At 40.3% G+C, this 14,095-nt stretch overlaps 2 protein-coding genes across 4 annotated transcripts; one reads left to right on the forward strand and one right to left on the reverse strand.

Moving 5' to 3' along the window:
• Nucleotides 1–2: 2 nt before the first annotated feature.
• Nucleotides 3–8,345, reverse strand: emb (embigin). Of its 3 annotated transcripts, XM_035735631.2 has the most exons (9): nt 8,020–8,339; nt 3,716–3,784; nt 3,260–3,443; nt 2,296–2,381; nt 1,865–1,992; nt 1,365–1,650; nt 1,014–1,047; nt 799–879; nt 3–636 (listed from the first exon to the last, which is right to left on the reverse strand). In XM_035735631.2, exons 1-8 carry the CDS (start codon nt 8,087–8,089, stop codon nt 819–821), a joined length of 918 nt encoding a protein of 305 aa, XP_035591524.1. In that variant the 5' UTR covers nt 8,090–8,339; the 3' UTR covers nt 3–636; nt 799–818. The 3 variants fall into 3 exon arrangements, with proteins under 3 accessions (XP_035591524.1, XP_052334571.1, XP_052334569.1); XM_052478611.1 differs by having other exon boundaries at nt 3–879; nt 3,716–3,781; nt 8,020–8,345; XM_052478609.1 differs by having other exon boundaries at nt 3–879; nt 8,020–8,335.
• Nucleotides 8,346–9,117: 772 nt separating this feature from the next.
• Nucleotides 9,118–11,831, forward strand: LOC118357903 (complexin-4-like). Its single transcript, XM_035735210.2, has 3 exons — nt 9,118–9,310; nt 10,250–10,337; nt 11,030–11,831. The coding sequence occupies exons 1-3, from the start codon at nt 9,246–9,248 to the stop codon at nt 11,255–11,257; spliced, it is 381 nt and encodes a 126-aa protein (XP_035591103.1). The 5' UTR covers nt 9,118–9,245; the 3' UTR covers nt 11,258–11,831.
• Nucleotides 11,832–14,095: the final 2,264 nt, after the last annotated feature.

Genomic DNA, 14,095 nt, shown 5'->3' on the forward strand with positions numbered 1-14,095 from the left:
TGATTCATCATTAGGATTTTTATTTACCATTCACATACAACAGGAAAGTTTCATCTGAGTTAGGACAACAATAATATAGCATTTTAAAATGTATATTAAAGGCACACTGCTTTAACACTGACAGATAATGTAAAATAAACATCATATGGGGACTTCAAGGGATTAATTATATCAGCAAAGCAGAGAATTGACTTGTTTGTCAAAGTACAAGGCACTGCACACCAACTACCATATGTAATTGATAAGTGTAGTTAGGCTAGAAGAGTGCAAGAATAAGAAGACTTGTCAAACAAGAAGACATTGGCATTTATGTCAAACCATAGGCACGCATATCCTGTTAGGCAAAAGTGAAGGCCTCTCAAGCGATCTCACCAACCGAACCAAGCAACACACTGTGCTCAGATATCACTGCTATTGACACAACCTCATAGGTACTGGTAGTATGATGTTGACTGAAACATGGACAAATATAAAGATCAATTATGTCAAAATGCAGAAAAAATATATTGTTGCATTATAATTATTGACCCAAAAATAAAACAAATATTTTTCTAATATGTCTCAGTTGACACATTCAGAAAGGGGGACATTTTGTCTTTGGTAGTGGATGTCCTTGTTTTTGTGGAAAAGGTGTTCCTGCAACAGTTTGCCATAATACATTTTGTTGTTGAGTAAGGTTATGAAACTACTTTTAAATTTATTTTAAAAACGTGCTATTGATTTATGAATAAGAAATGGTTTCAGCGACACTCAGAAAACAAAACTTAGCACTAGGAACATTTCTTATAGTTTATTTACCCTGTTGATGCTGTATCGGTTTAAATCTTTCGTTGTCTCGTTGTGGTATTCTCATCCATTCCATTATTACCTCCCCTTGTCCTAAAATAGCAGAAGTTAAAAAGAACATCATAGTCTTGAAAAGATACCGCTTGTGCAAAGTAATGTCACTGTAAGAATCAGTCAAACAATACAATTCTCTTGAGTAAGGTATGATTAGCTTAAAAAATACTCACAATGTATGTGTTGGTTCAGCATGCACCCCATTTTCTGAGAATAAGAAAATGTGAGTTTAGTTTTATACAAAGGATGACCTTCATGTTGTAAAGAACACATTGTACATGAAGGATAAAACAATGGCCCTGAAAGCTACTGCAAAGCTGTATACACAGCTGCTTGCTTAGCGAGTATCGCTTCCTCCTGATTCGACTTGCATGTGACACGTGACCGCGTCCCAAAGTGTCTTACCAGTCGCGCAAAACACGAAAAGCTAGCTGTTCGCTGGCACGCTTCAGGCCGAGTAGTAAGTTCCCCACATCCCGATGTGCTACACAGAGCTGTATGCAAAGCAGTGTGTATGTTATTACCTGTGGGCGAGTGACTGCTCCTCTGTGAGCTCCACCTCTCATAGAGCAGAATGAGGAGGACCAGGATGATCACCTCAGCCACGATGGCTATGAAGGGTTTCAGAGGCTCCATGAAGGTGATGACCCGAACTTCCACCCGGCTCACACTGGCCTTGATGTTATATATGGCACTGCAGACATAGACACCAGAGTCCTCCTCTGTCAGGTTCATCACAGTGAGCTTGGTTGTGTTTCCATCCACACTGATCTTGTAACGAAGGGGGTCTGTAGTTGCATTGATGAGTTCCTGAAACCAAAAGAAAACAATGGCACGAAGCCTCTAACACAAAGTGGTACTATTGATAATTGTCATAACTGTCAAATGAAATAACATATGATTTATTAATGGTCAACTGTAAGTTGAATGAAATAAAAACATCTTAGGTTACAATATGTAGTTAATAACTAATGTTGATGGCGTCTCCCTTTACACATTGATTACATTTGGGCAACCTTCTCACCTGCTCGGTTCCGTTTGCTCTGTACCAAAGCCAAGTGTTAGGGGGAAGCTTGGTTTTACAGGCCATCGCAACAGAGTCACCCACATACGCAACAATCGGCTTGTCCTTCTTATCATCCATCTCTGGGGCTGGAGGAAAAGAAAGGGACCAGTATCGAGATCAAAATGCTATCTATAGGCACACTTCATTATTCAATACAAATTGCCAGGGCCTTGCACAGATGGGGTTTTAGTCCATTTCTGTGCATCCTTGTAATGTTGTGAATGATCACGTCACTATACTTTTTATTTAATAAAAACATACGTGTAGTATTGGATGACAGAGAACATGTAGCCTAACTTGACATGCCTGTAGCAATACATGGCATGCATGAGACTAGAGAATGTGAAATATGGTGTATGCATTGACTTATGTCATATAACATACTGTACCTGCCACATTGAAATCGATTTTTGCCTCGTCGGTATCACTAAAGATGCATGAGTAGTTCCCAAGGGTATCCCCAGTAATTCTGAATCTGTAAAATATATAGTCATAGCTTCATTTTCACTTACACATGTCTTGGGAAAATATAATTGTTTTGTCAGTCTAAGAAACATTTGCTGTCAAATGTCAATTAGGCACATCATTAGAAGATGTTGGCAAAGCATGGCCTCTGACCTCTGGCCATGGGCTGGTGAGTCAAGGAACCAACTACTCTGGGATACAATATAACTGAGGCTAAGTGTTTAATTTTAACTGCTTCAGTAGTGAAATATAACCAAGTCCTGACGTACCAAAAGTGTATTTGCACAAAGTAATACATAGTAGAGGTCTTCACGGGTCCACCCGAACCGGAATAGGCGAGACCTGACCCGGGACCCAAACTTTTCCCTCTGGTCCAGGTCGTGCCCTGTTTGATTGTCATCGGGTCCCAGACCTAATCTTGGGTCTATGTAACTACAGCTGATAAACTCGAGTGGACCTGAATGGACCCGCTCTGCATAGCCTATAGCATATTTATTTATAGAAGGCCTAGCCAACATATAAAGACCTATTCGTTAACCCGAAGAGCAGCTTAGCTGATAAACATGTTTTTTTTTGTCACTCTGGTCCAATTGGGTTTGGTCTAGACCTGGACCCGTTAGGGTACGGGTCTAGGTCTGGTTGTCGTCAGGTCCATTAGAGTTCGGGTCTGACTGTTCTCGGGTCCAGATCTGATTGTCCTCGGGTAAGTTAAGGTCAAAGTCCAAGTTTTTGGACCTGAGAAGACCTCTAATACATAGCTGCCTAATTTGGAGAGTAGATACTGAAGATATTCTCCCAACCTCTATAATTAACATTTGGGTCCATTTGGGCTGTTACATTTCAGATTTACATTATCTATCCCTGATGGAATAATGAATACATACTTACACTCTTTTGAGATTATATTGTTCATTCTCCAATTGTACAGTAAGCCGAGAGTTAGTAATTTCACTCCCATCTTTTCGCCAGTACCCGGTAATGTTTGGTAATTTGTTTGGATTACCGGTCCAGGTACATGCTAGCTCTAAATCGATGGGTTTCAAGATTTCAACTTTTTCAACCAGACTGTCACCTGTGTTTAGAATTTTGGTGGGATTTCAAACAGATAGAAAGAAAGAAGCTAAAATGAGACATCTGTTCAACCCTATAATACAGCTAAAATAGATATGTAAACTTTACACAAAACATACAGATGAACATATACCAGAATTTCAGACAAAACATTTTCTAAAGTATCACAAGATGAATGAGTTAAGCATGTAACACTATACGACTACACAAAGAGATTGTGTACAGCAACGACACAAACTTGTGACTTAACAAGAACACTCTAGTAGTAGTTACCTTTCAGGACTGCACTCTTAAAGACTGTTGTGACTGGAACTGTCAAAACCAACGGAGGATTTGTTTCTGCTATAAGGGAAATGAACATAAACATTATGTTGTTTGATATGACGAGTGTTACTGAGTGATGTGTTGTGTTGGATTTGTCCCAAACATAAAGCTTTCTATTCAAGACATAAAATGTGGTTTTACTTTAGTGCCTTGTTGCAAACAGGATGCATGTTTTGGAATATGTTTTATTCTATACAGGGTTCCTTCTTTTCACTCTGTGGTATCTTTCCTCTCCAGCAACTAAATTATGAAGGACGCCTGTATCTTTGTAGTGACTGGGTGTACAGATACCCCATCCAAGGTGCAATAACTTTACCATGCTCAGAGTGATATTCAATGTCTGCTTTTCATGTTTTATTAATTTATAAAAACAATTCCACTTTGACATTATTGGGTATTATGTGTAGGCCAGAGACACACATTTTAAAGGCAGGCTTGTACACAATACAATGTGGGAATAGTTAAGGTGTGTGAATACTTTCTGAAGGCACTGTATGTACATATTTTTTCAAAGCTCAGTAGTCTAAACACTTAAGGATAGGGTTGATCCACGAAAAGAGCACATTTTGCATCCCTTTGATATTTTAAGTAGAAATTCTGCACCAATATTGCATTATAAAAGCCTGTTATAATTCTGCCATTTAATATAGACCACATATAAAATTCAATAAATCACATTTTTAACATGAACAACATGAAATTCTGCATTTTGATATGTCCCTCTGTGACTTCTTAGAAGATTTTAACCCACTTAACCTCAACATTTCTCCAAGTTTTCACCATCATTTTAAAGCGCTAGTTATGCCATTAGTTATTTTGTTGCTTTTACAGAGTCATTTCTGAAGATGATTACTTATTTATTAGTGATTCATTTACACTCACCAGCCAATTTATTAGTTACACCACCCTATTCCCGAAAATAGATCGCTCCTACAGGCAGTGAGTCACATGGCCGTGGATTGCTATATAAAGCAGGCAGACAGGCATCGAGGCATTCAGCTACTGTCCGATTGAACATTAGAATGGCCAAAACTAGTGACCTAAGCGACTTTGAGCGTGTTATGATCGTCAGTGCCAGGCATGCTTGATCCAGTACCTCAGAAACGACCGCCCTCCTGGGCTTTTCACACACGACTGTGTCTTAGTGTTTCCTGAAAATGATGTGACAAAAAAAGAATAACATGCAGTCAGCGGCAGTCAGCGGCAGTCAGCGGCAGTCCTGTGGGCAAAAACAGCTTGTTGATGAAAGCGGTCGAAGGAGAAGGGCAAGAATCTTGCAAGCTAATAGGTGGGCCACAAACAAACAAATAGCGGCGCAGTACAACAATGGTGTGCAGAACGGCATCTCGGAACGCACAACTCCTTAATCCTTGTCATAGATGGGCTATTGCAGCAGACGACCACACAGGGTTCCACTCCTATCAGCTAAAAACAAGAAGAAGCGGCTTCAGTGGGCACACGATTACCAACACAGGACAACTGGGGAGTGGAAAAACATTGCCTGGTCCGATGAATCCCGGCTCCTGTTGTGTCAGGCTGATGGCAGAGTCAGGATTTGGCATGAGCAGCATGTGCCCATGACCCCATCCTACCTGGTGTCAACGGTACATCCTGGTAGCGTTGGTTTACTGATGTACAATCTGGAGAAACTTTGTGATGCCATCACGTCGGCATTGACCAACATGCCTGTTGAGCGTCTCCGACTTGTAGAATCCATCCCCCATAAGAATTCAGGCTGTTCTGGTGGCAAAGCGTGGTCTGACCCGGAACCAGATGGGTGTACCTAATAAACTGACCGGTGAGTGTACGCCTGTCCTTCATAATATTTTGAAACTATTCCATTAATTAAAGACAATTCTAAAGAAACATTCAAATAGTGAAATAGTTTTTAAAGAAATCACTTTTTGGCCATTTTGTGGTGGAAAACTAAGCGGGTTGAGCATAACACGTCAACCCTATTACATATAGAAAAACAGGCTAGAAATGTTTTAGCAATTTAAAATGTTTTTTGTGAAGCTTATATTCCATTGTCACTCACTGTTGCACACAACAAGCTTCCATTACCCCTATCACAAGGTGATTGATGGCTAATTTAAGATTCAATCGTCAACCCTGTTACGGTCACCCTTTATTTGGCATTTTATAGGCACATACTATAGTCATTTGTTATTTAACCTCTTGAGATGATGAATTATGTTTTTTATTAAGTTGAACATGTGGTATTTCTTTTTACTAAGTTACACTACCCAAAAGGTACTCAATTTGGTGGAATGACCCAGTAATGTACAGTGTCTCCAGAATTGCTGGCACCCCTGACTGGCAATGCACAAACAAATATAAACAATATAATTATAGAGAGAAACTCAAAATACCAACATGTGAGAAATACTGTACTTTATTAATGTTTCAATGGAACCAACCAAAATAATTGATTGATTTAATTAAAAATCAATGTCCTCCAAACCCAGGTTTCACAATTAATGGCACCCTTAAAGATTATTGTAAATAACATCTACCAAAATTAAACCACAAATTAAATTCCACTTATTTAAGTTTATCTAAGTCATATTGAGCCATTACATCACTTCCAGTTTCACTAGGGTATAAAAATGAGGTAACACACATGCAGTATCCTGCTGTCATCCAACACCATGAAGAAAACAAAAGAACTAGCAGTTCAAAAAGAGACAGATGGTCGTAGACCTTCATTAACCTGGTAATGGCTACAAGAAGATCCACGATTGAATATACCACTGAGCACTGTCAGGGCAATTATTAGAAAATTCAAAAGATATGGAACAGTTGAAAACCTCACGGGTAGAGGATGCAAATGCATTTTGCCCCCCAGGATCAGGAGGAGGATGGTGAGATAAGCAACAAAATCCCCAAGAATCACTGTGAAAGAATTGCAGGCTTTGGTGGCGTCTTGGGGTCACCAGGTTTCAAAACGCACCATCAGACGCCACCTCCACTTCCACAGGCCCTTTGGAAGGGTTGCCAGAAGAAAGCAATTTCTGACCCCAAGACGCAGAAACAAGTGCTTGGAGCCAAATGTCATTTAAATTATGACTGGAAGAAGGTGCTCAGGTCAGATGAGACCAAAATTGAATGTTTCAGATACAGCATCTTGGCGTCGAAACAGAGATGTATACAAGGAGAGGCACCTCATACCCACGGTGAAATATGGAGGGGGGTCAGTGATGTTTTGGGGCTGTTTTAATTCCAGAGGTCCAGGGGCACTGGTTAAGATTGATGGCATAATGAATTCTACCAAGTATCAGGACATTTTGGCTGACAATCTGGTTGCCTCTGTCAGAAGGCTGGGACTTGACCGTAGGTGGACTTTCCAACAAGACAATGACCCGAAACATACCTCAAGATCCACACAGAAATGGTTCTGTGACAACAAAATCAATGTCCTGCCATGGCCATCTCAGCCGGACCTCAATCCAATCAAAAACCTGTGGGCTGAGTGGAAGAGGGCAGTTCATAAGCGCAAACCCAAGAATGTGAATGCTCTAGAAAGGATCTGCATAGAGGAATGGTCCAAAATCCCTCCAAATGTGTTCCTTAACCTTGTCAAACATTACAGGAAAAGACCTCTTGCTGTTATCCTTGCCAGTGGTGGTTGCAATAAGTACTAAACGAGGAGTGCCAATAATTATGAAACCTTGATTTTGGTGAAATGTATTTTGTATTAAATAATTGAATGATTTTGGTTTGTTCCATTGAAACATTAATAAAGTACAGTATTTCTCACATGTTGGTATTTTGAGTTTATCTCTATAATTATATTGTTTATATTTTTTAAAGTATTGTTTGTGCTAGTCATTTTGGAGCCCACTGTATATGACATACAACTGACATTTAAGCAGTTAACTGCCACAAAGGGTCGTCATGTAAAGCACAGGGTGCTTACAATACACACTTCAAAGTCATTGCCAGCAGCACACCACCAGTAATGAAAAATTATCTCAGTAACGGAAAAAAATGGCATCTCTGGTGATCCATACCACAGACCCTATTATTGGTCCAATGTCCTCCTGATACATAATACTGAAGGATTAGAAGCATATTGAATACACCAATACCAATGCAGTTACTGAAATCTAATGCACATTTGCAGATGTACTGCTGCAGCTAAGACTCTCAGCCACACTTGTTCCACTGGCTACAAGGTCACATCACAACCAGCCAAGCAGAAAGAGCTGTCTACAAAGCTGATACATATAAAATCCAGAATCTGTATTTACTTGTATAGATGCCTCTCCAGAAGAGAGGAAACAGGATGAGCTGAAGGGAAAGGATCCAGGGCGAAAACATGGTTGTTTCAGTCAGTCAGCTTGTCCTGCGTTATCTGCTGCATAGAGTTTTTCTATAAGATCTCTCTCTCATCAGCTGCCTGCTGCTCCTCTCTCTCATCCCCTTCCCTCCCCTCTTTGTTCTTCCCCTCAGCATCGGTGACGCAGCAAAGATATCAGCCTGCTGGTCTTCCTCTATTATTCATACAGACACAGACCGAGGGTACAGACAGTCCTGTCCCATAGTGCAACAGCCATCTTGTCATGGAAGGTGCAAAAAAAGTAAAGAGATATACAGGTCATGTAAGATGTGATGTGGGATGGCTGTAAGTCACATGGTACAGAATGCCTGTCATCTTGGAGATCACTGTCCAAAGTCCTTGTCCATTATTCCCCTCAAATTATATGTGCAATATCAGATTTATACCATAAACATCACCTATGCTAATATTAGCAACGGTTGAGTTTACTTCTGTATTCATTGCTATTTCTGTATTCACAGTTGTTATATTCTAATGAAATGTATATCTTTAAAGTTGTTTACCTCGGACAAGACAGTATAATTTAATGTATTGAGTGTAGATCTGGTGATTTACTCAGGGGTATACAGATTCCACTCTGTTGGCAACAGGGCACTCAGGCTATGGTTGGTGATGTAAGGGGATTAAAGTCAAATTCGCACACGTAGCATGAGACGAGTAGTGAGTATAGCACCACGCCCTGTCTGTAGAATATAACACTGTCCCAGTCTAAACCACAATAGTACCCATCTCAAAAGCAGTCCCTGTGAACTTTCACTTTCATTACTTATATTAAATGTTTACATTTATACTATCTTTCCCCAAAAGGATTAATCCAGATCATGGCGTTGGCAGAAATTCCTCAGATTTTAGTCACCCGGGCCATCAGGGATCAGCCATGCCCTTCACAGCGCCATCCCCCAGTCGGAGGCCTCTCTTGGCTTAGCCCGCTTGGAGACCAATCGAATCCAGGGACTCAGTGACCAAAACTTGACAGAAAAAACAAAAGTGCTGTCTGCAAATCCCCTGGTAGGATATTCACCCTGCTGAGGCTGATAGTGAGTAGTCAAGCAGTTTGGTGAAGAGCTACAGTAGTAGAGCACTGTCCAGTCCAGCTCTCTACTGCAGTGTTCTACCAGGGGAAAAGGAGACGTCACCATGTCCACCGAAGGGATGTCTAGAGAGGAGGCAGAGGAGTACCAGAAACAGTTGGTGGAGGAAAAGTAAGTCACTACTACTAGCCCTTATTTTACAGTACTTTAAAAGTCATACAAAGTGATAATCAAACAACTGCAAAGGAATGCTTCAAGGTTGGGGTCAATCCCATTTCAATTCAGCCAAATACAAGAAGTAGAGATTCAATTCTTATTCAATTGAAATTAAATGTAAAATAAATGATGCTCCTGAATCTGAGGCCAAACTCATTTGAATGATTAAAATTGACATTTTGGATTATATGTATTCAATAGCAAGCAAGAGCAGAGCATTTAGTTTGAAACTTTCCCTTTTTTGAAAAATGTTAGCATTTTTTTATTATCCTAGCTATGCGAAGTAAAAAAGCCAAACAGATGTAAGGGAGATACAACGGCAATTTACACCTGTAAATGTACCTCTAGTCAAGAGAATTACATTGATGAAAATACAATGAAACATATTTTACCATTTTTATGAAGAATGCTTTACCAAATAATAGGGGAGTCAAACTGGTAGGCAGACTAACCTCCATGCAGTCCTATATTACTGACAGAATTACTGTCTGTCTCCAATTGCTGAGAGTGGTGGGATTGACAATGCTGCCATAATCTGGAGATTAATAAAATATATATATATATATATTACACTGCTGCCCCAGAAACTGAGTCATTTCTATTGTTTTGTTTTCCTACATTATCTTATTTAGAGCTGACGCCTATAACATGTCATTGATTGATATGGAAACTGCAATGGCCATGAATAATTATCATTGCACAGAAGCATAGAAACATATTTATATATCTGAAAACAAATAATGCACATTTTTACACAACTAGCATCACGCAGTGAAAATACAAGCTGTTTACCTTTTAAGAATTTTGTAAGAGTTATATGATCGACTGCCGGACAATATATTAATTTGCTTTTATAGGTTTGGTAACATGGTTTCTTTTCTTGTCTGAAAACAGGATGGAGAGAGATTCTGAGTTCTTGGTAAAGAAAGCTGAGAGGGCCACACTGAGAACGTGCTTAAGAGACAAATACAGACTACCAAAGGTAAGACCGTCTCCTGTCATTCTCCTCCATTCTCATGTCATATGAAACAAGAGGAGAAATGCTCATAAATACTTCGATAAAAATGCCCTCAATAGCAAAATGACCCACATTTGTAATTTCCTGTGAATGACGTATGGTGATAATCTTATGCAATTTCTCAGTAAACGAGAACACATTGTCACAAATGAGTAACATGATGAGACACAGGCTGTGTCAGTCAGTGTCAGAGTGCGTGACTGAGTACATTTACAGGAGCACATGGCCTGCTAGTCAGATAGGCCTGAGTAGAGCCAAGAGATTAAGGCATAAAAAAAGCCCAGTGACCGCAGCTATCCTGCGTTTGAGCCCCAGGCCTGAAATGCCCTGTGTGTGTGTATGCCATCTATCTCAGAGGCCCTGTCAGGGTCATAGAGGGTTACATGTGATGCTAAGCTGTTTTCTTTAGCTGTTGGACCTAGAGACAGCAATGTTTTAGGACCACGTGCCTGGATCAGGTGCCTTCCAACCCAAAATCTTACCTGGTCAGGAAATACCTATAATATGTTTTTTAAAATGGTCCAGGAAGAAAAAATATAGAATTTAAACATGATAATATTTATACTGTGCCTGGGCATAATAATGTCCTCCTCAGCGAGTCTGAACAGTGATTTCTCTTCAGCCAGTCTGACCAGTGCATTGCTTGCTGTGTTTAGAGTGAACAGGACGCAAACCTGATGGAGTTGGCAGGGGACGACATTGACGTGCCTGAAGAACTACTCAAAATGGTGGACGAGGACGCCACAGAGGAGGAGGAGAAGGACTCTATCCTGGGCCAGATACAGAACCTCCAGAACATGGACATGGACCAGATCAAGGAGAAAGCCTCAGCCACCATGGTTGAGATGAAATCTAAAGCAGAGGAGAAGTGCTCTGTAATGTGATGTGATGAGAGGAAACACTGGTTCAGTTGATCTGAGATTAGTTCCTAAGAACCAAGTTTGACCAAGGATAGGACTTCCAAGGTTGGACTTCCCTGAAATATTCTAGCTTTCAAGTATTCTAATCTAGACTGTGGGCTTGGATTTATCCGAAACACATACAGTAGTCCTACTACAAAATCTAAATTTAATCAGTCTTAAATTGGTTAATCTGTCAATAGAGGGCCCTCTCTCCTGGAGAGATGACTCTTAATCTGTCTTTCTCAGAAAGCTGCGGGGAGGAGGTCAGGAAAAACATCACAGGGATGGCAGTAAAAGTATTTTTGTTGTTGAGGTTAATACGGTTTTACTTTATTTTATATACAGTAAACCTCATGTCTTCTTTGCAAGAAGGTACAATTAAGAGGATGTCATTTCATCACGGTTATAAATGCTCTGAATTGTTTCATGTTAAAAAATACGTTCCTCTGAATCTTTGGTAAAGCCTTTGTAAAACGGACCGTATACAATTGGATTTTGTACTTGAGCACGTTTGTAATAAATATAGAGATGTTTCATAAGAACCCCATGAAAAACATTCCATGTTCAGAGCTGTGGTTTATATAATGAGAGACAATGCCTCCATGTGGATAAAATCTTTACATTTTACATGAAACTGCTCTTAAAGTTTCCGGATATATATCTCTTTATAGAATATGAAAGAGGCTGGTTCACAGGCTGACTACATAGCATGCGTCGAGTGCACGAGCGTTGCAAAATAAATTTAGAAATCTATATTATTCAATTATTGCACCCACACTGCTCGCGCGCTCCAACGAATGTCTGCGTTGCTGCAAGTCCTGCCTCTCCCATCTCCCCATTGGTTTATAGAAGCAGGTACCCACGTACCATCTCCTCATTGGTTATACCCACATGGGTGACTGAAAGACGAATGAGGTCAGTGGCGGTAATGCACCTAATTTATGAAAGTTGCCAATAAAGTCAAGAGAAGATAAAGCCTAGAAGGAAGAGAGATGACTGGAAACGATTCGGTTGACCGTTTTATGTGTGGATTAATTGTCGGAGTAGAGGACCTTGTGCATTTCAGGTAAAATAACAACTCAATGTTTATATCCCAGGACAAATTAGCTAGCAACAGCAAGTTAGCTAAATAGGACAAATTAGCTAGCAAGTGCAAGCTAGCTAGCTAAATTGCCATAAATGTTTAATGGTAACACTGAGTCACTAGTAGTAAAGCAAGAGGAGCTACAGTTGTCATACAGCTTGGAGCTCACACAGCATGAGCCTCCCACAGCTCCCAGTAGACGCTCGTACACATCCAGGTAAAGGTTGGAGCAGTGTGGGGAGAGAAGGCCATGGTCTTGGGGGTGAGGGTGGTGGATGTGGAGGTGCTTGGCTCTGGGGCTGTGTTAGGGGCTGTGGGGCAGGTCTGCAGACAGCTGTTCCTCATGGTGCACTGTAGGTCTATGGCGATCAGGGGCTTGCCGATGTTGACGTCCGTGGTCCAGTCCACCAGCTCATCCACAGCCTTGAAAGAGTACTGTAGACACCCTGTGAACCCCAGCAGATTCTACTAGAATATTTTTTTGACCTTATGTATTTATACTAGAGCGACAATGGAGGTCAAAACTCTTGTCCAAGGTGAATACTGCCCTAAGATGACACCAGCTGCTCCAGGAATGTAGTTTTAAAATGTTTTTTTTTCAAGAGATCAAACAAAAGGGGCAAATACAGTTTAATAAAGTAGTAGTAATGTGAGAATGTAGAGAGAGGTGATTATATTGTACGCTTCTGTAGAGAGCTGAGACGTGTGTACGTATTCAACCCCTTTGTTATGGCAAGCCTAAATAAGTTCAGGAGTAAAAGTACAAATTTGCTTAACAAGTTCCATAATAAGTGGCACGGAATGACTGTGCAATAATAGTGTTTTAATAGTTTTTGAATGACTACCTTGTTACTATACTCCACACATACCAATCATCTGTAAGGTCCTACAATCGAGCAGTGGATTTCAAACACAGATTCAACCAAAGACCAGAGAGGTTTTCAAATGCCTCGCAAAGAAGTGCACCCATTGGCACATGGTTAAAAAAGCAGACATTGAATATCCCTTGAGCATGGAGAAGTTATTAATTACACTTTGAATGGTGTATCAATACACCCAGTGACTACAAAGACGCAGGTGTTCTTCCTAACTCAGTTGCAAAAAAGATGAAGGAAACCGCTCAGGGATTTCACCATGAGGCGATGGTGACTTTAAAACAGTTACAGATTTAAATGGCTGTGATAGAAGAAAACTGAGGATGGATCAACAACATTGTAGGTAGTCCACAATACTAACCTAGTTGACTGAGTGAAAAGAAGGAAGGCTGTACAGAATATAAATATTCCATAGCGTGCATTCTGCTTGCTACAAGACACTAAAGTAATGTGGCAAAACAATTCACTTTTTTGTCCTGAATACAACGTGTTATGTTTGGGGCAAATCCAATACAACATATTACTGAGTACCACTCTTCATATCAGCAAGCATAGTGGTGGCTGCATCATGTTATGAGTTTGCTTGTAACTGTTAAGGACTGTGGAGTTTTTCAGTATAAAAAAAGAAACAAAATGGAGCTAAGCACAGGCAAAATCCTAGAGGAAACCTGGTACAGTTTGTTTTCCACCAGACACTGGGAAACTAATTCACATTTCGGCAGGACAATAACCTAAAAAACAAGGCCAAATCTACACTGGAGTTGCTTACCAAGAAGACCATGAAGGGTGTATCCAAGTTACAGTTTTGACTTAAATCTACTTGAAAATCTATGGCAAGACCTGAAAATTTGACAGTGCCTG

Source organism: Oncorhynchus keta, chromosome 25, assembly GCF_023373465.1.
Source record: "Oncorhynchus keta strain PuntledgeMale-10-30-2019 chromosome 25, Oket_V2, whole genome shotgun sequence".
Classification (NCBI taxonomy): Eukaryota; Metazoa; Chordata; class Actinopteri; order Salmoniformes; family Salmonidae; genus Oncorhynchus; species Oncorhynchus keta.

Excerpts from the sequence above, each read along its gene's own strand:
- LOC118357903 (XM_035735210.2), top strand. The coding sequence starts at position 9,246 with ATGTCCACCGAAGGGATGTCTAGAGAGGAGGCAGAGGAGTACCAGAAA. Across the intron at positions 9,311-10,249 it reads AAACAGTTGGTGGAGGAAAA|GATGGAGAGAGATTCTGAGT; the intron begins GTAAGTCACTAC and ends GTCTGAAAACAG. Across the intron at positions 10,338-11,029 it reads ACAAATACAGACTACCAAAG|AGTGAACAGGACGCAAACCT; the intron begins GTAAGACCGTCT and ends TGCTGTGTTTAG.
- emb (XM_035735631.2), bottom strand. The coding sequence starts at position 8,089 with ATGTTTTCGCCCTGGATCCTTTCCCTTCAGCTCATCCTGTTTCCTCTC. Across the intron at positions 2,382-3,259 it reads CAATATAATCTCAAAAGAGT|ATTCAGAATTACTGGGGATA; the intron begins GTAAGTATGTAT and ends TATATTTTACAG. Across the intron at positions 880-1,013 it reads GCTGAACCAACACATACATT|GACAAGGGGAGGTAATAATG; the intron begins GTGAGTATTTTT and ends CTGCTATTTTAG.